The following is a 26740-nucleotide window of genomic DNA, read 5'->3' as shown; positions in this document are numbered from 1 at the left end:
CTCGTCCGTTGGCAGGTGGCTGTATTGGAGTGACTGGGGCAGCAACGCGAAGATCGAACGGGCCGGCATGGACGGCACGCACCGGGAAGTGATCGCCTCGTTCGACGTGAAATGGCCGAATGGCATCACCCTGGACTTGGTGTCCAAGCGGCTATACTGGGTGGACGCCAAGCTCCACACAATATCGTCGTGCAACTTCGACGGAAGCCAACGGCGCCTGGTCCTGTTCAGCCCCATCTGGCTACCGCACCCGTTCAGCATATCCACATTTGAGGATTCGCTATACTGGTCCGATTGGAACCAGAAGGCGATTATCAAGGCCAACAAGTTTAACGGTTCAAACATCACCACGGTCACCGCCCTGCACATGGTACATAATATTATTATTTAATATTTTATCGTTTCGTTATTATATTTTTGATGACGGCATCGAACCCGATTTTCTCTCTTACTACACGACGCCTCCACTTTTGCATCGGTTCTTATTATTCTGTACCACCAATCAAGTCTCGGAAGTAGATATAGGTACTTTCCAGCAAATCTCACGCGCGTATTATTATACGACCGCCGCGGTGACCTTATGTAAGACCGATAGCGATATGTGTTTGTATCAAACTAACAGCTGACAATTTTGTACATTATGACCGTTTCAGACTCAAAACCCAATGGTGGTGCACGTTTACCACCCGTACAGGCAACCCGACGGCGTGAACTACTGCGCTGCCGTCAATGGCCACTGTTCTCATCTGTGCCTGCCGGCACCGCAAATCAACAGCAAATCACCGAAAATCTCGTGCGCTTGTCCCAATGGTCTGATGCTCATGTCTGACGGTCTGATGTGCGCTGAAGAAGGTAAGCACCCCAACTTCCGTAATTACATAATATTTTTATTTAATATAAAAATTATTATAATTGTATAATTTGTACTTCTCGCAACGCAACATATATAAGTATATTATTCGTTGCACCGTATATATGTATATATATATAATATATATACACACGCAGTTCTGCGACCGCCAATAGCGCGGTAACGGTAATGTTTTTATTTCAGCTTAACTTTGTATTTTTTATTATTTATATCTTTGCAATACTACCTAATCATAATACCTAATATTTGATTGATTTTTTTTTCGAGTAGACCTTGTTGTGATGATAATTATCTAATACCTATATTATTAGTTATTATTACGTTTTGTATATTTTGATCGTTTTTTATTTTTTGTCTTTGTTTTTCACCGTCTTGTTTTTTGGTTGAATAATTTTACAGCAGCTAAGAACTCAACGGTTTTACCGAAACATCACAAACCGAGACTTTATAAAAAATTCAATATTACGCTGTTAAGTGAGTACATATATCAATATCCGTGGACGAAACCTGTGTACATATTTATGTATATCTTCTTCTTTCTTCTGTGCAAAACTAATATTATCACAATATAATATGCATACCTTTATACACTACAGGAATGAGCAAAATATTTTACTATTTATATTTAAAACCAAAAAATAAATACATAGCAGGTAGTCCATGTGTATAAAATACTAAATAAGTATTTCCAAAAAAGATTTACCTACTTATATTTCATTCTCTCATAAAAATTATATTAGGTTTTTATCAGATTTATACCTGTATACCAATATAAAACAATCTTCTGTTACAGTTTCAAAAAAAAAACATATCACATAGTTAAAAAAACAAATTTTAAAGTTCTCCATCACAGCTTCTAAAAAAAGTTTTAGTTTGAATAACATTATATTTATTTGTATTCCTCCGTGGTAGACTAAAATAATAAATTAATAATATAGATACCTACAGATTGTAAGAAAAAAATGAAAATTTGTTCAACACAAATTTAAAAAAAAAAATCCAAATACTTCAATAATTGCTCATCCCTGTACATTGTATTCAATATACATATTATTTGTTATAATATACACACGCTTGCGGTGGTTGGTTATACCTAGTACATTTTTGTGTTATTCTATTCGCCTGTCTCTATACATTATAATATACGCGTAACACATGATTTTTCTCGTTTACCATTTAAAAATATTACATTCTTATTACCTATAACGTGTTTAATATTAAGTTAAAACGAAACTGATGGTATTCAGGAAGACCGCAGATCGAAAAAAAAATCGTATACATCATATTATATAACGTCGTGTCGGTGGGTTTGAGTTTTTTCATACATTTTAAATAGAAAATTAAACGGCTGAAAGTAGTTTGTGTATGCTTTATCGCTGCTGCTAAAAATTTGCCACATCAATGCAATTTCGAAAAAAAAACTTTATATTTTCTCTTAACCAAATACGTGACAATAATAACTACAGACTACACCATAGTACCTTCTATATATATTATTATACTGATCAATATGCGGCAATATTGCTGTGAGTTTGGTTTTATGAGTTTCCTAAGATATACATCTATATTTTTAACTCTCTGTCAGCCCACACCCTCCTGAAAAATCAGAAAACTTCGCGCGAAGTCGCAAGAAAGTAATAAATGTGTGTTAAGATCTCGTGATCTCTCTCGCCGTTAAACCTCATTTATTTATTTTCATCACCTAGAGGGTCGTTTTATTTTTCTCTTAAAATAAAAGGAAACTATATTCTTTTTGCATTTAAATTTTATATAATTCACTTAAAACTTTGATCTTTAAAAAAATAACTTTAAAATATTTTAAAAGTATACGCTTATTGTGCAGTAATATATTATAATTTATAGGATGTCGAATAAGTGAATTCCGTCTGGATGATTAGTTGTTCAGTAATTTACATGTTATTATAGCATCGATTTTTTTCTCTTTGTGACCGAACTTGGCTTTTATAACAAGAAATCTCGTAGATATTACAGTATGACTTGCCACGATTCAAAATTATTTTATTTAAGTCAAAAACCCAATATTATACAAAATTATAAAGATATAAACGCATTTATTCAAATTTAGTTTAAAAGAAAACATCAGCCATAAAGGATTTCATTCATAGTCATCGCGCATAAAGAACTTTCCTGCAATGTATGGCTATATGTAAATCGAACTTTGATGGATTGGATTGCATCGTATGCCATATTATATGTTTCATTTGTTCGACGACCGTTAAAAAACGAAAACCGTTTAGAATTGAAAATCACATGGTTGAGATAATAAATAAAATAATAAATGGGAAATACATAATCAATACAGTATCGGTAAATCGTTTTTTGAAGTCCCTACTAAGAAAAACATTTTGCCATCAGTACGCACTATATAATATGACAATTCACTATACCTATTCAGAATGTAATTATAAATGATCATGTAGTCCATGAAATATCATCTCGGTTTGCGCACATATTTTAGTATAATTAATAATTATTTTTTAACAAGCTCCGCGTAATAATAGTGGTAGTAACCTACCTATGTCATTAAACCAGCAGGCTGCACCAAGGACGAAATTAACATGCACACGCTATTTTAATACGTCGTATTTAGTTTTATTTACCGCGCGCATACATGTTATAATTTTTAAGTTCACACAATAATAATTATAATATTTGTTTGGATTCAAAAAAGATATTTTTTCGTATTTTATATTATTAGTATTAACTATATTATACATATGTATCGAATCTGGCGTCGTTTAGCGTTCCGTCCTGTGTATAAAATATTATATACCTGCGTATAAATAACATACGCTTTTAAAAATAATAATGACATATATACTGCACAGTATATATACATCACAAGTGACCATAGTACGCACTTTTGAAAATGCATGAGCACGCACGTGCCTATTTGTATAAGTTATACTTATAATACACGTCGCACGCATTGTACCGAAATAGAAACCGAACGGCGTCGCTTCAAACGCGATGTCATTTCTCTACGTCGCTCCCAAAACGATCCGAGAGATGCTGTCTAGGCATATTATATAATATCACATAATAATCAGATTATTGTTAATGATTGTAATTTTTTAAATCGCTCGCTATATATATTGTACACGATAGTTATATCAAATAATATATTTATTATATTATATTATTATAAGTAGAGCTAATAAGTAATAGTCGCAAGCGCGGGTCCAGAATAGATTTATGTGGGGGGGGGGGTGGTCTTTGATAAAATGTCAGCTTAAGTCTGATAAAAACGGTGTAAATACTATTCAAATTTCAATTTGTCAGTTCGATTAGATAAATAAAATAAAAGATGAATAATCCTTATAGGTTAAATTAAAATTTTACATGACATAATATATTAATGAAATATACATTTTAAATAAAATAAAAAATTACAAAATCATTTCATATTTTTGATTCACATTTGACAGTACAATTAGATTAGTAAAATAATTGGTTTAACGAAATCCTAATAACCACGGCTATCGCCTGTAGGTATTATAGCTTAAAGTTATAGCTTGTTTAAATATATTAGATTAGTATTTAAAATTAAATACTTACTAATAGTTATACGCGTATAACATAATATAATATTGTGTGTAACCACGGCCATATAATATATTATATTGTAATAAAATAATAGTATAATACCGTATACGTATATCTGTACGCGTAACATCCGCGACGGTATAATTTATTCGGAATATGTAGGTATAGGCACAAACGTTACCTATTCGAAAAGATCTTCGCAGCAGAGAGAGATAGAGAATCATACATAGGTTATATTAGTATAATATTATTATTATTATTATTATTCGCCCTTGGAATCCGCATCGGGAAGTAAAATAATAAAAATCGAACGGTCGGGCAACAGTCCTTGACGATGCTGATGCGGCGCCGCTCATGTGCAGTATAATATAATACGATATTATTATATTTGTATTATCGTGTAGTGTTATACGCATTATATATACGCGAGCCTTGCCAACAGTTGGCGTATTCTTTCCGTCCGAGCCAAGGTGTGAGCATAACAAAAACGACAATATATTATATAATATTTTTCGTTTGATTTTTCAGTGATACGCGCGTAATAATAACAACATTATATTACTTCGACGATAGTATTATAGTTGTTATATTAAATTCTGCGTTAAATATATTAAGTATATAATTTTGTTTTGCATTGGTATATTGATTCCGTTGTTTGCGGCCGAAAAAAACAAAAATTAAAAAGGTAAGTACAACGACAGTGCTTTTGTACGATACGCAACGACTATACTAACGAGTCCCATCCTTTATATTATATAATGGGCAGCTTTTCATCGTAGTCAGTTGTATACTTGTATGTATAATATTATTATGGTATTTGTGGTATTTATAATATAAGTATTTTGTGTATTATACGTTGAGACGCTGGGCCTGCGTGTTATCGAAGGCATTTTGTTCATTTTTTGTTCACCTAGTCTAAAACGCGCGCATCCTGTCATCGAAAATCCTCTATAATATAGAGTCTATACTCTATATCATCGGTCCTCACTAGGATTTTATAAAGGGACAAATATGATTTTTAAAAATCACTTGTGAGCCGCTTTATTTTTTTTTTTTTTTTTTGTCATATTTATTTTAATTTATACAATCTGAATAAAATATTTTTATAAGAAGCACAATATATAGATGAAGGCATATACATATGAGTGCTTGGTTGGCTTAATTGAAAAAAATCTATTCAATAATAGTATACTTCATGCTTATACGTTTTTAATGATAATAATTAAAAATATACAAATTTAGTGAAGCATAGTAAAAAATAATAATAATAATAAAACAAAACAGAATATTTTGTTGTGAAGGGGTATTATAGGAAAAGTTCTGTTTTCCTTGAACTTTGGATGTTAGAATGAGTAGTTTAATTTTAGAGCGGGCCACATTAAATTTGTTAAAATGCCACACATTGAGGACCGCTGCTTTATATTATGACGCGTACCTACCGACCAGAGATTTCACGTCTGTCAATTTGCTCGTCGTGTACTATAATACACCTACACCATACACGCGTATAACTTAATGTAATAAATAATAAATATGTATATTATTGTTATGGGTACCTACCGTCCTTTATAGATCGTATTGTTGTATTAAAATACCAATGCTATCAATTTTATGCACATCATTTGTTAAACTATAATTTACATATGCAATCAATTTTATATGCAATATCCGCCTTTTGTTATATATGACGACTGCCACTGCCTATGATACATCATACCAGTAATTTATATTTATTTACTTACTATTTACATGTTCCTATACCTATGTGTCCATATTGTACCTACTCGCGGCTTCTTCAGTGCACTGTAGTATTAAATAATATTATCTAATATTTCTATTATTATTTATGCGTTTTCTTTTGGTGGCGGTGAAGGTCGTATATAATGTATTAATATTATATCGGCCTACTTCATTTTACATATTATATTTATACCTGTTTACACTATACATATAATATTTTAATGTCATCATGTTGTTTGCGAACCAACGCACGTCCGGTGATAATACGTCCTAACGTCCGTTCCCTCTCATTTCAGATACGAACAGAACGATGACGGAAATTAATGTCAAAGACCACAACGAACCCGAAGACAGCGGACTCATAGCTGCCATAATAATATTCTCCGGTTCGCTATTGATCACTCTCGCAGCCTTGGTGAGTGAGCCCACACATCCCGCCCGACGACACCCCCTACTTGGACAGTCGAGTGATATATCGCGGTATACTTCGGCTAAAAATTTATACGGATACCGCGGTATACTACGCGCCGCACGTCATCACTCGACGTATAGCGCCAATACGTTTAATATGTTCTAATGTGTGATCGGTTTGTGACGAATCATATGTTCCAGGGCGCTTTCCTGTTGTACCGACACTACTTGCACCGCAACGTGACCAGCATGAATTTCGACAACCCGATTTACAGGAAAACTACCGAAGACCAGTTCACGCTGGAGAAGAGTCAGTACCAGCCAGCGAGGGTATATCCCACGTCCGTCGGCGAAGAGGTAAACTTCAACGTAATCATTTAAAGACCCCGCGAAAAGACATCCCCGTCACCCACCAACCCCTCCACCCGTCCCATACACACAACTGCACCAACAGAAAATTCCATCAGCCAAGTACCTATATAATATTATTATGTATTATCGTCGATGCAACACTGTGTCAAGCTACATTCGATATTTTCTGCTCTTAATTTTTTTGCATTTTTACACGCTGCGCATTAGTTCTTTAACGACAACTCGGTAAGTCCATCATCAAACAATAATATTAAAATGTGATGCTATAAAAAAAATATGTACACGACGTATTCATTCATATTATTACGGTATAATATAGTAGTATAATAGTATAGTAATAGTAATAGTGTCATCTCACGTGTGGAGTTTTCATATTTACATAATAAGCGCACATATACGCGACACAAGTGATGATGTTGTTTTCCATTTACCTACCTACGCGTTGTTTATTTGGTTTGTATTTATTTTTTTTTTCAGGCTGAAGAGCCGTTGACTCGTCCTGGCACCAACGAGTACGTCTAAAGTATAGACCGTTTATAGTTTCTCTGCACACAACACTAGTCAATGAAAAAATAAAAATAAACAAATCGCAAATCGCGTTGTTCATGACGACGGAGCGCAATATTTGTGCGCAGCCCGCGACGAAATGTCTGGCGAGTTACCAATTTCATGTGCAAATGCGCTCAAATAGTGTTCAACTTACCGAACAACTTATAATATCTTCTCCGTGTTTTTTCTTTCTTTTTCTTTTCTTTTATTATTATTAATTTTATGATGTATAACTTAGTTCAGAGTCTTCCCAGCGTTTTTCGTATACATGTAATAATAATTAATATAATTATTACTCGCGCCAATATTTAAACGAAACAGTTCCTATTGTATATTTTTATTTTTTTTAAGTTATATTATTAATGTTTGTGTAAAAAAGAAAATAATAATGTTTTATTCAAGCTATGCGGTTTGCCTTTAACGACTGAGGTGTTCGTGCCAAAAATTATGAATTGAGTTGTTTTAAATTTATTATTGTTTGTTGCTCAAAAGTAGGAATCCTTTGATCTGCATCAGTTCGCTCGTTGTTCAATTATTTTAATCGATAAATTATTATTGTCCCTTCTGGTTTGTTCGGAAAAGTAATAAAATATAATTATTGTAATTATAAGAAATTTACAATATATGTAAATATATATATTTATTTTAGATGATCCATTACTGTTGAGTAGTCAATTTAGCGGCTAATTATATTTAATTATGTATACTATAATAGTTCCGTTATATATTACATTGAAGATATTTTGTAAGCTTAACGTCTTATTATATATCTAACAAAACCTGTTTTTAATTGGATATTATATAAAAAAATAATTTATTATAATATGTACATATAAAGGAACCAGTTATAAGCTTAGCAGATAGTGATAAGCGTATTGGATTTGTTTTATTGAAAATTGTACATTGTTTTTCGCTAAAATAAAAACGCACATTCTTCTAACGGATGTGTAGACAAACACATATTACTCGCGTCTCGGTTTACAAATCAATGTTGTGAAAACCAATTTACCATTTATTCGTCATCGAGTTTGTAAAAAAATATGATAAACATATAAATTATGTATGTGTAACATTTCGTTAGATAAATATAGTTTTTATTATTTAACTGTGATTTTTTTTGTTTTTTAATATATTTAATTAATTATTATACGATTATTACTTAATATATATTATATACATTTATTAGTCCCATTTTGTAAACTCAAAAACATAGTGAAAAATGGTTTGTTAATTTTTTTTTTTATTAATCGATGGATAAACAAAAAAAAACTAAATAAACATGATCGATAATTATACACTATATATTATAGTAATTTTATATTACACATTTTATTATTACCGTACGCATATATATTATATAATAATCTATACATAATATACGTCGAAATATATGTTTTACCGCAAACTTCTTATATATATGTATATATAGATACTTAGGATAGGTATTTAGGTGTACATATATATATATATACTTATATCATCGTCGCCCACACGTTACACGCAGATACGCACGGCATACATTGCTCATAGGTATGATATAGAGCCAGCTGTTACTGCGAGTGGGCAGCTGGTGTCGGACTTACACGTTGGTCTACGAGAAAAACTTCACGCCCGATCCCCCGTCCAGCGTAAGTATTTCCGCCTGTTGACGTCGCTCCAACACCCTTAACGCTTTGGTCAGCACGCCTTCGTCAATACCGTTCAGATCTGTAGTCGGAAAAAAAACAAAAAGCTAATACAACGAACAATCTCATTCAACAGTGACGTCATTTGGAATTTGTTGCGGCCGGGTGGGATATGAGTTTTTACTATCGTCCTAGTGCTAGTGGGGAGTGGAGCTATGTCCCTCATCACACACACCTTTGACCATCCTATTCCATAGATCATAGTATACTACACAAATTTGTTATTATAAATTAAATTAGGTAAATGATGGTATAATAATAATGGTTTACAAAGTTATCTTTTAACTATAATGGGCCGTACAAATTTCTTGTCATTTTATATATTATAATACTGTTGAGTTATATCGTATAGTTAGTTTTAAATTAGTAAAATGAAAAATAACCTAACCAAACTTAACCTCGCGGGTAAATATTATACGTTTGCTTGATTTTTGTACGATTAGATTGTAGCTGCAGGTACAAATACGTACAAAACAGTTTTAGACTTGGAGTTATAATATAATATATATCATAATACAATAGTCATTGATATATACTATAAAATTACGTGCTGTATTGATATACCAATCACAGTGACATGGCCAAAAATGTTCTATAGTGAGAGGGTTATGGTGTTTACCACCTCTCCGAAACAGTGGCGCCGAAATCTAGAATTGTTTAGCCACCCAACCACCAACATTGTTCAGCTATATATATTATGATATAAAAATATATTTAACTATGTATAATACAGAACACCTGATTTAACTTTGTTAACCCATCAACCGGTACTCCTTAGAAATAAATTCAACTAGAACCTACCCACCCATTTAAGAAGTGAAGCGATCGTCGCTTCACATGATGATATATGATGAGTTCGGCGCCACTGCCTCCACGCTTTCCTAAAATGCTAGAACAAATTTATTGTTTGATTATAACATTATTATGATTATATATATTACCACCACCGTCGTTGGCTATCTCGTAGAACGTGCACACCGTGTTCAGCATGGCGTTGTCCTGAGCCCATTTGTACACTATCGATGCCCATTCGTCCAACGTGTGCCAATAAACATTCCATCTAAAAATGACATTGTTTTTTATTTTATGTTATTTTTTTTTTTGAACAAACAACGTATTCACGTTTCCGCACTCCACAAAGCACCAACACTGATTGTAATTTATGATGATATATATGTAAATTGTGAATTTATTATTTACAGTAGGTATCTACTATTATTATATGCGGATATGGACAAACGGACACCATTGACTTTTGACTCGTAAAAATGTAAACAGCAGGCGTTGCTGTGCACGCGAAATTCTAATTCGTGTGCAGTTATCGTATCACAACGATTCGGAATGTCAATAGTATTTCGTACGGCGACCTGTGTCGAGATACCGTTAAAAAATGTCTGCTGTGCGACGTTCGAATATAGTCAAATTCTCAAAAAGATCGTTTCGGATTGTATTTCCGTCAAACTCTCACGACATGCGCCGTGAAAGGTAGGTGGTTCCTAAATACCGTAGAGTCATTCTGTCATGGAAATGCCCTTTTTTTTATTTGCGCGTATACCTATGCATACCAATCATATGAATAAAGTAAACCAACGAATTAATCGAAAACTATATAGAATACGAGCCCGGAATCGATGCTAAGTTGTTCGCGATAAACCAATTATAGTTTTCGATGAAAAAACAAAACAGAATTTCATTCTAACTCGTTTTTAGAGGTACAAGTGCGTAACAGCGTATCGCCGTGCTGTGTAAAATTAAAATTTGTACCTTGTTTTAGTCTTATCAAGTGGTTCGGCGTTTCCCGTCTTCTGTAGAACGCCTAAAACCGTCATGATCGCTTCGGGTGACAGTTTTCCTGAAGGAAAAAAATACATTTTAATAATATACATAAATTATCAAGCTATTATAATTTTTAAAATAAATATTGTGAAGGAAAAAATACACATAATCCATGCGGCGAGCACACAACGTCACCACCATATCAACTATTTCTGCGATTAGTGTAAGCTTTATAGCGCGGGTACCTACTTAGACAAAAAAGAAAACATTTTTCAAAAAGATAAATTTGTTATAAACTGATGAAGATAAAATAAAAGGCCAGCAATTTGTCTTAAAGCATTTTATGGACGTTTCTAAAGTATAATATTACTTTTTTTCACATTTTAACGAGGTACCTACACGCCACACGGCCGGGGTTTGTTAGTAATACGACTCATTCGAACGGGAGGATAAAAATATTATAAAATTATTAATAATTAGTAGCAATTCAAAAATATTTCTCATTGATAATTTCAACTTTTTCGTCGCCCTAAGCAGGTATGTCAAATAATATATCATGCATAAGCTGCGTTAACTCAGGTAAGTAGCATATATGTAGGCAGGTATAGTATATATATGTCCGAAGATTTAATTTAATTTAACTATATTTATTTCTAAATTCGATTTAAACAAAATAAAATGGTTCATTTATACCTAATTCATCATATAGTTAATGGTTTGATGCAACATTAACTAGGTAAATAAATGGTTTGTATTGCAACATTCAAAATTGAGTCAACAAAGGTAATTACTTAAATGCTGAGTGCAGCCAATGATTTCAAACAGGTATAAGAGTTTCGATATATACCCAGGGCCGGTGCAAGCAAATTTTTAAATGTAGGCAAAGATCAAAATTGCAGCCTCTTGTTTTATTATAACTTTTCTTATATGCCGCCTCTATATAAAATATAAATATTAATTTTGCCGCCGTAGGCTTATGCCTACGTTGCCTACGCCTATAACCGGCCCTGTATATACCTACATAAATGTTTGTGTGTGTGTGTGTACTTCACAAAAAAGCAGGCTATAGAAATATAGGCTAAACAATCAAACATTAGTTCAATAAAACATCATAATATTGTTATATGTTTTTTAATTGATGTGTAAAGAGAATTTTTTTTTCATTGGAAATAATAATAAAACTATACAAACTGAATTTCACTTAAAATCGATTTTCTTTATTCCTTCTATTTTTATGCGTCAGTATCAGATAAACGGAGATGGACAATATTTTTTGAGTAACATAAAATGACAGGTTAAATTTTAGTTTAATATATTATCTACTGTTGAAAATATTATAGTCGGCGAAAAGTTGAACAAATTCCAAAATCCTAAGAGACGAAACCTATACGCGCTATGCAGGTAAACGTGGTGGTTTTTAAACGTATCTACCTATAAATATATTTATAACATTATGCCAAAACCAAAAAATTTGGAAATGACTACGGATGATTAACAAAAATTAATAACATAAGATATGAGATAATCAAAATACTAACCGCTAGATAATTTAGTTTTATACACTTCAAATGGTTATTATCTATTTTTCATATAGATAAGTTTAACATGGAAAACAAATTTATAGCCAGAACTCCAAATAAAAGAAATAAAGAATATAATTTGTATACTGTAATAAATAGGTATGCCAACGCAATGATAATCTTTTAGCGAAACTAAAAATAAAACATGACAATTACTACAATAATTAGGTACATTGATCATTAGGTGAAAACAAGAAACGAGAGCCGCTATATGAACTTAGATCATGGTACCTATTACATATTACATATATGTGATTATATTATTATATTATTATATTATAATAATGAACAGATTAATTCATATCCAGATATATTTACATTAGTTGATCATCACCAATTTGGCCGTATATCATGTGCGCATCGTCTGCTTACCTGTACCAAATTATCGTACATCAAAATATGTACATGATGTATAATATTATATAGATGTTAAATAATTTAAGATTTTTAAAATTAAAAAATAATTTGTATACCTAAACATTTTTTTGTTCAAATTTTGACGAAATTCATCAAAAATTTAAGTTACAAAATTATATTTTTACTTAGTATATTGTATATCACCTTATACAAATGCAATATTCGAAAATGTAACATTACGTGAGTAAATTTAGAGACGAGCAAAGTTTAAGACCAAAGTTAGAAAACAATTTGCACTTGGGGTACACATTTTTTTTTATTGTTGAATAATTTAGATGTGCAAAATGATGTAGGACCTTTTAAACGGTCAATGCGCAAACGATATATAACCCAAAAGCCGAACGATGCGCAAATGTCTTACAAAAAAGGTTAAAATTAACAATAGGGATGCGCAAACGATAACCAGCGGCCAATTTACGACGCTCAGAACTTGTTTGAAACGATACAACATTCCAATTCCAACTATTTCCGCATTTCATTGAAAAAGGACATTGTTATTACTTATTATTATAAGCGACCTTAATGTAACTAATTTCAAAGAAAAAATAAATGTTTTATTTGATTTTAAATAGGTAATAACTACCAACCTATAAGCTACTATCATTGCTGTTATATGCATATTACATTGAAATCATAATTATTTTGAAAACATAATAAGTACCCATTTACATAATATGGTAATACATATTTAAATATACATGAGTAGTTTTATAGAACTAAGATAATATTATATAGATGTATAGTTAACTAGTTGTCCCCATGCACATTGGATAGTGCCACTTACCACAATTGAGTGATACTTAAAAAAAAGTATCATGATACATTAGTGTATTTAGATTAAAAAAAAAACTAGATACAAGATAAATAAGTTCTTAAGCTAAATGTTATTTTTACCCACATCAGAAGTGTCGCCAAAAGAGTATATAATTGTATGAATTTGTGGATATTAATACTCATTATACTTAAAACATTATATTTATATTATCTGTATTCTGTATATTATTATAAAATGGGTAGCCCATATAAACACAGAATATAATGTAGGTATTTTGGTACTTCTTTTCTACATTATTACAAAACTACAAAAGTTGCTAAATAATAATTTTATAGTCTTCAACTATAATTGCATTTCTACTAGATAATACTATATCACTAAAGTAATATAATTGAGTTATAAGCTATTGTGCCTTTTGAATCACTTACAATCTACAAATGGAATAGAATGAATAGATCCATATCACTATCTAACTGACACTGGTAAACTAATTTGACATTTTGTAATTTTTAATCAAAATAAAAACATTTTAACTCTGAATGTTTAAACATCATGAGAACAAATTATCCAAAATCATGCCAACCAACTTGTACGTATGAAATGTATTAATAGGTAATGGAATTATTTGTGAAAAGTTCAGTGATATGATTTATAACTTAAAAACAATGGAAGTTCAAATGTAGGTAATATTGGTTATTATATTTTATCATCCAAATTTAAAATTATAGTAATTAGAAACATTTAAATTTGATTTTCCTTTTGTTTTAAATAGCAATGTGATTGCAATTATTTGTAATGCTTGTCAGAAGAACGGGATACAACAATACAAGTGTTTAACTGATTCCTAATACAGTGGAACCTCGTTAACTCAAATTGGTTGGGGGCGAAAAAAAAGTTAGAGTTATCAAGGTTCCACTGTATAACCTATAAATATTCAGAGTAAAAAAAAAAAAATAGATGAAATCAATCACTGTTGCTTATTAGCCATATTGGATCTAGAATTTAAGGCCCTTGTTATAGCCCTAACAGCTCTGTTCTTGGGATTTTATAGACGATTTGTACTACACCTACTGGATATGGTAGTGTTGTTGAAAACAGGCAATAGATCTCCTTCGCGCACATCAATAACGCACACCTTCTGCGTACGACAGTAATCCAATAACAACGTCCTCCAAGCGTCTAATTGCTTCTGTCTCGTTTCCGCGTTTGGCTGGATCCTGTTAACCATAATCGACCAACAGTAATTGCAAATGCATCTCAAGTTATACGAATGATGATGTCGTATTTATACAATATTATTGAAATACTTACGTGAAGAACGGTGGAAAACTGTATTGCCACGGCCATTGGATATCACCCATGTTGATTGTACGTAAGCATATATTACGTAGTCGTCGTTATTTGTCAGTTTTAAATCCTAAACGACAAAAACGGGAGCAGTATGACTAGTAAGATAGCAAAGACTGATTAAAAGATAAATTTTTAGTTTTACACTAATTACAAAATTTAAACTAATAAATATTGTTCAAATTTTCGATAACAGTTATCAGACGAAGTAGATAGGTAAAAAACATCGAGATAGATAAGAATACAGTGCAGCACTGCAGCAAACGATAATCGCTATAAAAATATTTATTTTTAGTAATTTGATCTAAGCTTAAACGGTTTTAAATAATAAAGATAATAATCTAGGCTCTCTAAGTTAAATCATTGACATATTAATATGTCTATGGCTTAAACTCGTCAGTGTCTCAGCCTCTCAGCCTCAGTGGTCAGTTGACAGTTACAGCGAAACATAATATTTTATTATTATATCATGAGCTTGAGTTACAGTACCACACGAATAATAAGACGTATTTCCTTTTATCAAAATTTGCTCAAAATAAAATTGATTTCAAATTTCCTGAGGAAAATCAAAAAATTCCGAAATGATATTGATGTTATTGCTTCAAAGTGAATTGATACACCTTGGTTTGCGCAGATACTTGGTAGTTAGGAATACCAAATAATTTTACTTGCTAATAAGGGAACCAATTACTACATCAACTAGAATCATGGACACTGGATAGACTGAAAAGTGCCTAAAATAGTAATATCCAAATGAAAAAGTTACCAGGTGTTAAGGAATCAAATGACGATCAATCCAATAAAAATATAGTATTGTTACGGATAAAAATTATTTGTATGCTGCCCGCCACTGGTTACCTCAGAACACCGATCCTAATCATTATAAATTTTAAGTCTTAGCTTGCTCAAGTTGTAAATAAAAATATGTTATAATAAAAGTGAAGAACACATTACACCAAATAAAATACAATATAAATATGTTTGAAACAGGTAAATGATGATTTAAATACAATTTTAACAATATATTGGTTATTCAACTCTAAATTCACCATAGCTATATTGTATTTAGATTTAAATTAAATTAATTTAGTAGGTACCTATTTACTATGAAGTCCATGAATATATCTATTGACTTCCAAATTAATAAGTACTGGTTCTAAATGTTCCAAGATTTCAACCAGTTGCAAACATTTTCAACTGATATTAAAAACATTGATTGAAGTTTAAATGTAAATAAAGGTACGATCATTATCTCCGTTGCGATTTTGTACCTTATAATATCACTATAATATATCAAATATTCAAATAATTATTCAAAGATTTTAATTCTATAAAATTAATTGTGGGGACGACAGGTTGAAAAAGATTACATTTGATGTGAGGGATTTGATCAATAAATAAAAATATTAATTATTAAAAGAGGAGTAGTTAAGTAAAATGAACGCTTAACATTTTAATGAGTCCTTTAAACAAATATTATGTTCATAATACATTATAGCCAAGAATTTACTATTTGTGATAAAAATGATAGCAGGAAATATTTTTGCATTAGTTAAAACAATATCTTAACGGTGGCAAAGGTTTATATTAATAAAAGAGTAAATTTTTATTATAATTGATCAATCATAAAGGATAAGAGGATAGACATATGATGCACAGAACAAGTATTATAAAAAGAATTAAAAAGTTTAAATTCATCATTTTAATAATAATATATTATTAAATTTTGTAAAATATAACAATATTTTTTTAATAAAGATGTATTAGTAGTTATTATGTATGCTTTTATTTAGTTTTATTCATACGTTGAGTAGATCTGAAATCCATACAAATTTGTAAACCAGCCTAGCCTGTAAGTTATAAACTGAAGGTAACTAATATAAATAATAACTAATAACTAATATAAATATTATCATGAGATATAGTCCAGTGGACAATTGTAATTTATTTTAATCAAACTCCATTATGATAATATCTTATTCAATGTTGAATATATTACACAAATTAAATAAATTATGTTTACCTATATTGGTATCTATAATAATAATTGATAATAATATATATAAATTATTAATATTGCATGTTTTTAAATGTATTAAAAATAATTTATACATTTATGTACTAAGAAAAAAATTGTACTGAGGTAACCATAATAATATCAATTACGTCTTTCTCTCCCATTTACAAATTAAACATTTGTTTAAAAATTTAAATACAATTTGTCTACTATTATATAGGAAAACACAGTATTAATAAGCTCAAACTGAATTTATGGCAGTATGGCTAGTTCCAAGTCAATTAGAAACTTTTGTCATTGTTTGTTGTTTTTTGCTAAATTATGAGATGCCCAATTAAGTGATGTCTTCCACGAATTTCCTAATGCTTCTTCAAACTTTGACCGGAAATGCAGTTTAGCATCATTTTCTGATAGGTCCATTACAAGGGTCTCGCGTAAATAGTTTAGATCTTTTTCGGAACCTAATTCAGGTAGACCAGTTGAAATCATCATTGCGAAAAGAGAAAGTATTAATGAGCCATGTCGCCTTAGGATTAGAAAGGCCTGAAATAAAACAATTATAATATATTTTATAGCCACTTTAACTTTATTTATATAGTTTGAAAATTATTTGTTTGGTACTAAAATACCTTTTCACAATAATTTTGAAACATTTGGAATTCAAGAGCCTCTTTTCTAGTTTGGCCTTTATTAATAACATGCACAAAGTCGTGGGTCAAAACAAATGGTACACGTTCACGGCGGAAGCCAAATTTCTCTTTGAAATGACCAAGAATGTGACCAAAATCAATGTGAAATAACTAGAAATAAATAAAATGAAACAAATAAAGAAATAATTGTTAAATTTTAATATTTAAATATACATACTTGGCCTGTTTTTTTGACCATAATATTGTCGGAATGGCGATCAGCAACACCCAGTACATAGGTTGCCACACAATAGCCAGCACACGAAAAAGTAAATTCTTCAATTGCCTTTTGTAATGACTGTTCCGTTTGATTGTAGTCTTTTAACCATGCTGATAATTTTTCCATTGAAAAAAAATATTTATAGTTTTGATGATTACATTTTACTGTACAATCTTACCTAATAATGATCCCTTTTTAAAAGCAGATGTTGCTGAAAACATTCCTTTTTCTTTTTGAATATTAGCTATGGTTTCTGCATTCAACACCACTTCAATCATACCTACACGGTTATCTGTCGATATACACTGATATGGATTCATCCTGAGATAAATTAAATTATAAGTAAATTCATAAATCAATGTAGTATGGTAGGTATAACAAATAAAATATCCAAACTAAAAACTATTTCCACTTACAATTTTAGATTAGTGTTACCTTTTAAGTTAATAACAATCAACAATAATATTAATATAGTATAACATTATATTATGATTATTACTTAATAATATAATCAAAGATCACCGAGTTCAATTTATTTGACACCAAGTTATTATTTATATTTCAAAATGTCTGGTGCATATTAATATTAACTATAGAGCTGGGGTGGCAAACCCACAACACAAATGCCAAAAGTAGCACGTTTGTCAAATTTTAATGACACACGTAAAATTAAAACTGAAAAATTATGAGATTCATAGAATGTTGCTTGTAAAAAGTTCAATGAAACAAATCATAAACATTTTAAAAGTTATAATATTTCTATGTAAAATAGATTATGGCTGTCATATAGTATGCGGTCTACCCACAAACGCGTTCTACAGCCTCTGTAGGATGCAGTCTACATGCAACCGGCCGGTTTTTACACAGCCCTAAGTTTATCTTTAATAGATACAGTTTAGTCTTTTTCTTTGGTGAACACTTTTCTTTATGGCCTTATACACAGAATACTTTGACAATTTGCAAAAGTATGAGCTCAATAATAGTTCAGAATGTTACTTATTGCGCGACACCACAATTTATACAATCAATATGAAACATGTTGGCGAGGAATAAATAAATCAGATTTATTCAACGCATTTTTGAGAGATATGACGGAAGTTTTTGTAATTTGAACATAAAACAACACAATATTCATCATTCTTGACAGCAATTAGACTAAAATTATAATGATTTAATTTTTAGTTTATTTGCCTACCAAATACTATAGATACGAAAATTGCCAGTAAACCACATACAATACTCATATATTCACCAGTAGACCATATACTATATGACAGCCTAGATTATGTTAGTATATTTAATATGTTTGATCTAGGGTTTATAATTTTAGGGTACGTGAAAAATTGTCAAACGCTTGAATGCAAAAATTTGGCACTAGACCTAAAATATGTTCACCACCTCTGCTATAGAGTAATGTTATTATTATTTTTATATTAAAAAATAACAAATGATTTTTCTAAAATTTAAAATTTAGATATTTTTCTTTTGGATATTTTAACCTGTTCTTATATAGCTTAATCTCACCTCAAATCCAACCCTTCATTTTTCCATAGTTTGTCCATAATACGTATCATCTGTAAGGCAAGCATATCCTGCCTTAAATCGTCCCCATTTTTAAATATTACGTAAATGTCATCACCATGTGAATCATCATTTTCAAAAACTATCCATAAAGGTTTCATTTTGCTATCCATCACGCGGCACTTTTCAGTTCTATATGACATTGGATTAAACAATAATACACACTATAATATTATAACCATTAATTGTAAAAAATTGACATACCTAACTCTTTTGCACTTATAACTGGGATCTAGAGGACTATGCACAGATGACATAGCTTCAATGCAATGTCCTTCTTGAAAATATTCTTGTAAAAATGACCGAGCTTTTTCTTTGTCACGTCGCTGCCTAACTAACTCAGTGGTCTTTTTCAGTTTTTCCAAAAAATCCATTTGTCTAATTAATGTTTTCATGTGTTCAATGGATCCACGGCAATATGCTTCCAACATCAAACCAAAGCGTACAGACACAGATGCCACTTGCATTTCTGATCTAATAAATAAAACAATTATGCTAGTGACACACCATCAACAAAAATAGTCTTAATTTAAATACCTCAAATGCCAAAATAGGTAATGACCAATTTTTTGATTTTGTAATGCTCTCGTAAGCAAAAATTCAACTAGGTCACAGCATAAATAAGATTCATGTTTCAAAGCTTGGACGAGTTGTAAGAGAAATAATGAAAGATCTTCATCACTAAAATAACACAATTTTAGTTATTGTTTTTGTTAACAATTAATTTTTTGAAAATATCTACTTACCTTAGTATTTGTAAGCATTTGACGGCAAAACTTCGAACTACTTGGTCAGCATAAGCATAGTCTAGCAATTCCAAGGCTTGCTGTGGTCCTAAAAGAGGCCACCTGGAGACCAATGAGGTAGCTTCTGCTACTTCCCACCGTATACCCCATTCTACACAGTCTAAAAGTTTAGCTAAAAGTCCAGGCACTGATTGCAATATATGATACCTATGCCGCCACAGTTTTTTTCGATCCTGTTCGTGCATTTCATCTAAAGGTTCTCCACGCTCAACCATTGTCCTTCAAGTTAAATTAAAATGTTACAATAAATAATTTTCTATTAAGTATAAATAATATTTAAGGTCTTATCTTACTTAATTTGATCTAAATAAGTTTTTAGTGATTGTGAATCTCCAATCGCTTGGTCTTTTAGGTCATCTTTTCCATTTTTATCAGCATACTCTTTTAATTTATCCAAACTTGGGTACACAATTACATGCTCAGGTGGTTGATAACTTCAAATAATTAAAGTTATATTAGTTTTTAAGATAAAATGTTAAAAAAATAATTTGATAACTAACCTATGAAAAGTTATAGTTAAAGCTGTTGTTTGTTCAACATTTGGGTTAGACACAACAGTACCAAGTGGGTGTAACAAGTCTTCATTTTGCAAATCATCAGCATATGTCCACATATACAGCGTAATTGACCCACTTTTCAACTGATTTTTAAAGTCATACACAGTTGTGTTGACCCAGTCCATTGGTGTTACAAACATTTCCTAAAAATCATAATTTAAACAAAAATATTCAAGTAATAGTTGATTATAAAAATGTACTTGTTTGGATTCTTTAATACGTCTAGTTCTTAGTCCTTTAGATGTTTTGGAGACTTCATATACTACTAAACATAAACGAGCCATGCGTGGTATGTCAGCTATACTCATATCAAATTCGAGTTCTTCATCCCATGTACAATCACCATTGTTAACAATCTTTTCAGACGTCCTAACACACTCACACAATGCTTTACCCCCGTGAAACAAAGCTGCTTCGATTCCAACTTCAACAGTTCTGGTAACATCACAGTTTAATTTACTAATGTAGTTAACTTTGAACTTGAATCTTTCATCAATATCAAATGACAATTTATGTTTAGTTTTTTTACGTAATGTTAATGTACTACGAGTCTTATTTTGCTCAATAAATTCAGTCTGATCTTTGTTAACTTCTTCTGGAACTAAAATATTTTATATGTTATGATGAACAATAACATTACCAACATTAATAATTAATTACCTGGAACATTAAACTTGGAAACAGCAATCAAAATAGGGTTGAGATCTTGAGACAGACTATCTTGTATGTAGGCAAAATCTATTAAAGGATGTGAACCAACAATGTATTCTTCTCGGCCACAAACTTTTAAAGTAAAATCTGAACACTTTTCATTTCTAGTTTTTAATGTCATTGCACGTTTATTTAGTATTTGCATCATCAGTTGATCAGGTGTTGTTGTAAGACCCACATTAAATGTAAATGTAGTCTAAAATATAACATAAATATATTGATTTATGTACAACTAAAATACACATTTAATTTTAAATATACCTCAGTATTATCAAACTTTATTACAACCGAAAAATTATCATCTCTTAACCTCCTAGTTACTGTAGTGGGCAAGACGTTAGATGATAAAGTAGAAGCGGCTAAGCGTGGTCCAAATTGATACAAAAGTTGTTCTAACCACATTTGTCGTCTTCGATTAGCTTGCATTTGATCAGCTAATGCTTTCATTTTGCCACGAAACTGATTTACTTCTGAACTTTTCAAAGAATCAAATTCCATTAGACCTAAATAAATAATACAATGTTATAGATTAACATGCATTTATACTTATACCGTGGAAAAAATAATAGTGATATATACCTTTCCCAATGAGACTACTTATTTGGGCATTAAGTACATTGTCTGCTTTATCTTCTTGCCGTTCAACAATATTGAGGACTGCTAAAAATGGTCGTACATCACACAGTCTCTTATTCTCGTCCACAAGCATTTCACGTTGGGCCATAGCATTGACGTAGGATATACTGTAACTGCTTGAGTCGTGCAACATACCGTGCAAGGGATATTTGACAGCCTCTTCCCATAATTCCTATAAATAATATTGTGTTGTTTGTGACCTTTAAACAAATAAATGTATATACAATCATCTACACACCTCTTTTAACTCGTGCAAAGATGTACTCGTTGAGACTGTTAATGGTATTGAAATGCTGTTGGGCATTAAACAAGTGACTTCCACAACAGAATCATGGTTGATATCGTTCCAAAAATCGAAATTAAAAGCTGGATTTTCGCAAACCATTTTGAATTGCTAAGTAAAGACTGTTCACACCATAATGCTAATTATTAACTGTCTCCTACCTCGCGATTTCAGACTGGAAGGCCATGTAAAGTAACAATATAAAATTAGAAACAAAAGTCAATAATAATGACGCATAACAGATAGGTAACGAACCAGTATGCGATGCAACTCACCTTATTTACTAAAATAATGATTCATTATTACATGCATTATTGGAAGTTAATATTGTTATTATATTTTTTGATAGGTAAGAAGTCTTTTCAAAAGGTGTCGGTCAACGCAATTAGATACAAACAGATAATTTTTTTTCGAATTACTGGAGGTCGAGTATAAGAATTTGCTAGTACTTGGTAGGATTACTAGGATTACAAAAGGCATTAAGAATAAAATATCATTATTATCATTGCGGAATTATCATTTATCACGACTGCATAACTACAAACTACATTAAAATATTTTTGCTATTTGATTTTGATTATTATTTATTGTTCATTCTGTTTTTTCTTCTCCATAATTTCAAGAAAAAACTAGCGTGTCCGCATGATGGAAAGATGAAACAACTACCAACGGTGCACATGGTCACACTGATCCGACCTTGAGTCACGGGATCGATGCAGTTAGACCCCTGTGATAAGAGTTGGACCCCTTGATAAGAAATTATAGCTGATATAGCATAGCAATTTAGTACTCAATTTTAGTAACATGCTTTAGTGACTCGGGCACTCGGCCGAGTACTATCCTAGTGTAAATCCGGCTTTATATATATAATATATAAGACCATGAGTCACAGTATAGATTAACACGAACACGATGTACATATTAATTATTAATAATTTTAATAATAATAATAAAATTGTACATGATCAGAATTATAAAAAATAGTGTCGACACATCGTGGTAGTTTAGAAGACGATATTGGGAAAATAAGTCGACCTCTCAAACTGCGAGCAAGCCGTTTTCTTAAAAAATAATGTATGTAAGCAACAATTTTCAATAAACAACAACAATTTTTTTCTAATCATAGATAAATGTATACATACGGTATCCTCGTATGGTATCTCTTGGATAGAGCAGCTAGAATCGGTTAGTTGTTTGATACCGCATCTTCTGACCCTTCGGGGTGGTGAAAGCAACTGCATATCGTCAATATGTTCTCTTCGACGTTTGGGGGGTTCCGCATTTGACAATGGGTTTTCAGGAAAATTAAATTTTTCATATATATAGTCGATATCTCTCAATGTTGCTTCGTGAGGATCAAATACAGAGTTGCCTGTTCTTGTCTTCCACCCATGTCTTTGAATATCATATGGATATGATTCATCAGTTGTTAGCGTAAATTGTTTATCAAGCACAGTACCACCAAAAATCATCTATAAAAATAATAATACTGTAAAACATTTTGAATTTAAATTAAGGGCCGTAGATACCTACTTTGGTTAACGGTAATACTCTAGTGATCCATTTTGCAAGTAAATCCCCAACGTCCTGTGTTTTAGCATGTTTTCCAGTTAAGATATACATAATACATTTTACCGTATCTCTGATACCATTACAAGCGATCGTTTTTCTGAGTGTAAGCGAGTACCACATGAAATCATTAGCATCAACTTCCGTAATTTGTTTACCCAAAGTTTGGGCAACAAATTCGCGGAAAATAATTGCAACTAGACTTCGAAAATGTGTCATTTGTGTAGATAGTTTTGTAAGTTATAAAATTGAATTTAGAAAAAGAGAGAAATGTGTTTGTAAATAAACATGTTTCCAAACAACAAATTTTATTTCGACTTTTTGCACTACGATATTATTATTAACCAATTTTAACAAAAATTATTTTTAACCAAATCGTTTATACCGCAGTAGACGATATTACGTATTATTGATACATATCGTACGAAATAAAATTACTAAAAATCCAAAATTGGTAGTACCACTTTCAAAATGGTATCCCTCGACTCCAATTGTGTATTATATCTTCTAAGCCATATTTGATTGTATTATATAATTCTTTTATTTTTAATGAATATAAATTAATTATTTTGTCCGATGTCGTGTTAAAATTCACCATAATTAAATTGTTCATTGCATGCTCTATTATTTTAATTTTATATATCATTGTGTTTTCAACTTTGTTTGTTTTAGGTAAATAATAATCATTAGGGTAACAATTAATATTTAAGTTGAACATTCTTGTATTCATCTAGGATAAGAATGTTATTATTAGTATTATTATTATTAAGAGGATGTCAGACTCGATTATGTACAATTTGCTTTATCATACACATAGAAAACATAAGCGATTGAGACATCCTCTTAAATATATCATAAACACTGTGATGGATATATATATTTACCTTATATATATGCGCATATACTTGCATTTGCTCCTTGGTTAAACTATAAAAATTGCTAATAATGCAATCTCTCATCCTTAATTCTTTATCATATATAATAGATTTAACCTTAGGGTTAGCGACATTAACATTATATATATATGCTGAGTGGTCATACCATTTATATCTTAACAATATATTTTGTTCTATCAATTTATCTAATGTGTTACTGATGAATATTTTACAATTGTTATATGTGTCATTGTTTTGTATAATATTCATAACTAACACGAATGATTCACATATATATTTAACCTGAAAATTTTGAATATTATTACATTTAAATAATAAATTATGATATTATATTGTTAAAAATGATGAGTTATTACTGTAGCGTTACGCAGTGCTGTATTTGTTACATAAACATACACAAAGTTTGTTAGCATGACATCTGTGTAATCCAGTAATTCTGATTTGATTTTTGGTGTATATATATCAAATATTTTGTTTTGTATTACCAATTGTTTATTTTTTTTAAATATACTGTAAAAAATTTTAATGTAAATAATTGTTTATTAAATGTTCTTGTACTTACGAATTAACTTTAAAATTTGTATCTAAATTTAAGTTCCGGTGAAAATATTTAAAATTTGTCTTAAATTCATAAAATTTACATTTTATAATACTGTAATATATATACCCATTGTCAACATAGACATTTTTCTTGTATAGATTAAATATATTTAAAAATTTTGCTATACATTGTAATTTGCAACACTCAATATATAACATAAAATTTTTTTTAAATTGTTTATACAATTGACTATACCACATCTGTAAATATTTGAATTATTATAATTATTGTTAAATACCTAATGTTAAATACTAAATGATTAATACTCACGAATCTCTGTACATAACCATATTTAAATTTGAAATATTTGTAATATTTAATACAAACTTAATCATATTTATATAATCTACTGCATCTTTTATTTTGTTTTCTTTAATATATGACCAACAATTGTATGGTACCGTATTATTTTGAAATTGATCTATTAAAGTATTAATGCAATTTGATGTCGGATAAACAATTTTTATTTTGTCGTCCCATTTTATATCCTTGCTATCACTATAGTTTTTAGATTCTGAACGAAGTGATGAATGTATTGATTTTACAATGATGTGTTTTTTTTTTTTTTTTTTTTTTCTTGTGTCTGTGTACAGCATAACTAGTCGAAATAATTCTTCGATTTCAAACTTTGGGGGTGGTTTCCGATGTAAAATTGAAGATCCTTGGTGCATTATAGAGGTCAAAAGTAAACATTTTCCAACAGTTTTCAAAAAAATCGAGAAAAACAAAAAAAAAATAACAGAAAAACGGGAATTTTTACGCAAAATCAGTTTTCGACCAAATCGATTTTTTTATATGGTTGTAATTCAAAAAATAATCACTTTAAATACTTGAAATTTTCACCAAATGTTTATGTTAGTGTTCTCTATATACAGTTTAATTTTCAAAAATTTTTGACTTTTTTTGAGTTATTTATAGACCACTGAAATTTACACTTTTTTTGAGAATTTTTTTTTGAAGTGTTGGTAAAAAAATGTTGGACGACCAAAAAAACTTGAAAATTTAATACAAGGTTCCTTATGAGTTTTTCTTATTGTAGCTAAAAAAAATTAAAAATCGTAAGTCACAATTTTTTTTAATAAGC

The 26740-nt window shown here is 30.5% G+C and overlaps 3 protein-coding genes across 9 annotated transcripts in view; 1 reads left to right on the top strand and 2 right to left on the bottom strand.

Moving 5' to 3' along the window:
* The window catches only part of LOC107164333 (very low-density lipoprotein receptor-like), an 85959-nt gene extending 77344 nt beyond the window's left edge, over nt 1–8615 (top strand). For 2 of the 6 annotated variants that reach the window (XM_089221462.1, XM_089221457.1), the window contains 7 exons: nt 16–370; nt 654–852; nt 1271–1345; nt 6475–6593; nt 6791–6946; nt 7169–7186; nt 7439–8615. In XM_089221462.1, coding sequence (XP_089077588.1) covers nt 16–370; nt 654–852; nt 1271–1345; nt 6475–6593; nt 6791–6946; nt 7169–7186; nt 7439–7483 — 967 coding nt within the window. In that variant the 3' untranslated portion in view covers nt 7484–8615. The remainder of the gene's footprint in view (nt 1–15; nt 371–653; nt 853–1270; nt 1346–6474; nt 6594–6790; nt 6947–7168; nt 7187–7438) is intronic. The other 4 variants (XM_089221458.1, XM_089221461.1, XM_089221460.1 and 1 more) reach the window with 4 other exon arrangements.
* A 175-nt stretch (nt 8616–8790) lies between these two features.
* On the bottom strand, nt 8791–15272 carry Vps25 (vacuolar protein sorting 25). Its single transcript, XM_015512121.2, has 5 exons — nt 15055–15272; nt 14815–14960; nt 10960–11047; nt 10137–10255; nt 8791–9217 (listed from the first exon to the last, which is right to left on the bottom strand). The coding sequence occupies exons 1-5, from the start codon at nt 15102–15104 to the stop codon at nt 9102–9104; spliced, it is 519 nt and encodes a 172-aa protein (XP_015367607.1). The 5' UTR covers nt 15105–15272; the 3' UTR covers nt 8791–9101.
* Nucleotides 15273–16783: 1511 nt separating this feature from the next.
* On the bottom strand, nt 16784–25315 carry Pi3K92E (phosphatidylinositol 3-kinase 92E). Of its 2 annotated transcripts, XM_089221487.1 has the most exons (18): nt 25044–25315; nt 24124–24889; nt 23733–24062; nt 22546–22765; nt 22251–22479; nt 21933–22174; nt 21621–21867; nt 21161–21561; nt 20904–21103; nt 20697–20837; nt 20344–20622; nt 20135–20278; nt 19802–20071; nt 19541–19729; nt 18195–18337; nt 17975–18126; nt 17737–17907; nt 16784–17650 (listed from the first exon to the last, which is right to left on the bottom strand). In XM_089221487.1, the coding sequence occupies exons 4-18, from the start codon at nt 22690–22692 to the stop codon at nt 17402–17404; spliced, it is 3204 nt and encodes a 1067-aa protein (XP_089077613.1). In that variant the 5' UTR covers nt 22693–22765; nt 23733–24062; nt 24124–24889; nt 25044–25315; the 3' UTR covers nt 16784–17401. The 2 variants fall into 2 exon arrangements, with proteins under 2 accessions (XP_089077613.1, XP_015367624.2); XM_015512138.2 differs by lacking the exons at nt 23733–24062; nt 24124–24889; nt 25044–25315 and adding an exon at nt 22866–23161.
* Nucleotides 25316–26740: the final 1425 nt, after the last annotated feature.

This window comes from Diuraphis noxia, unplaced genomic scaffold (genome assembly GCF_037042655.1).
Source record: "Diuraphis noxia isolate RWA-SAM2 unplaced genomic scaffold, SU_Dnox_SAM2 contig0002, whole genome shotgun sequence".
NCBI lineage: Eukaryota > Metazoa > Arthropoda > Insecta > Hemiptera > Aphididae > Diuraphis > Diuraphis noxia.
This window is presented reverse-complemented; position numbering and strand designations above follow the sequence as displayed.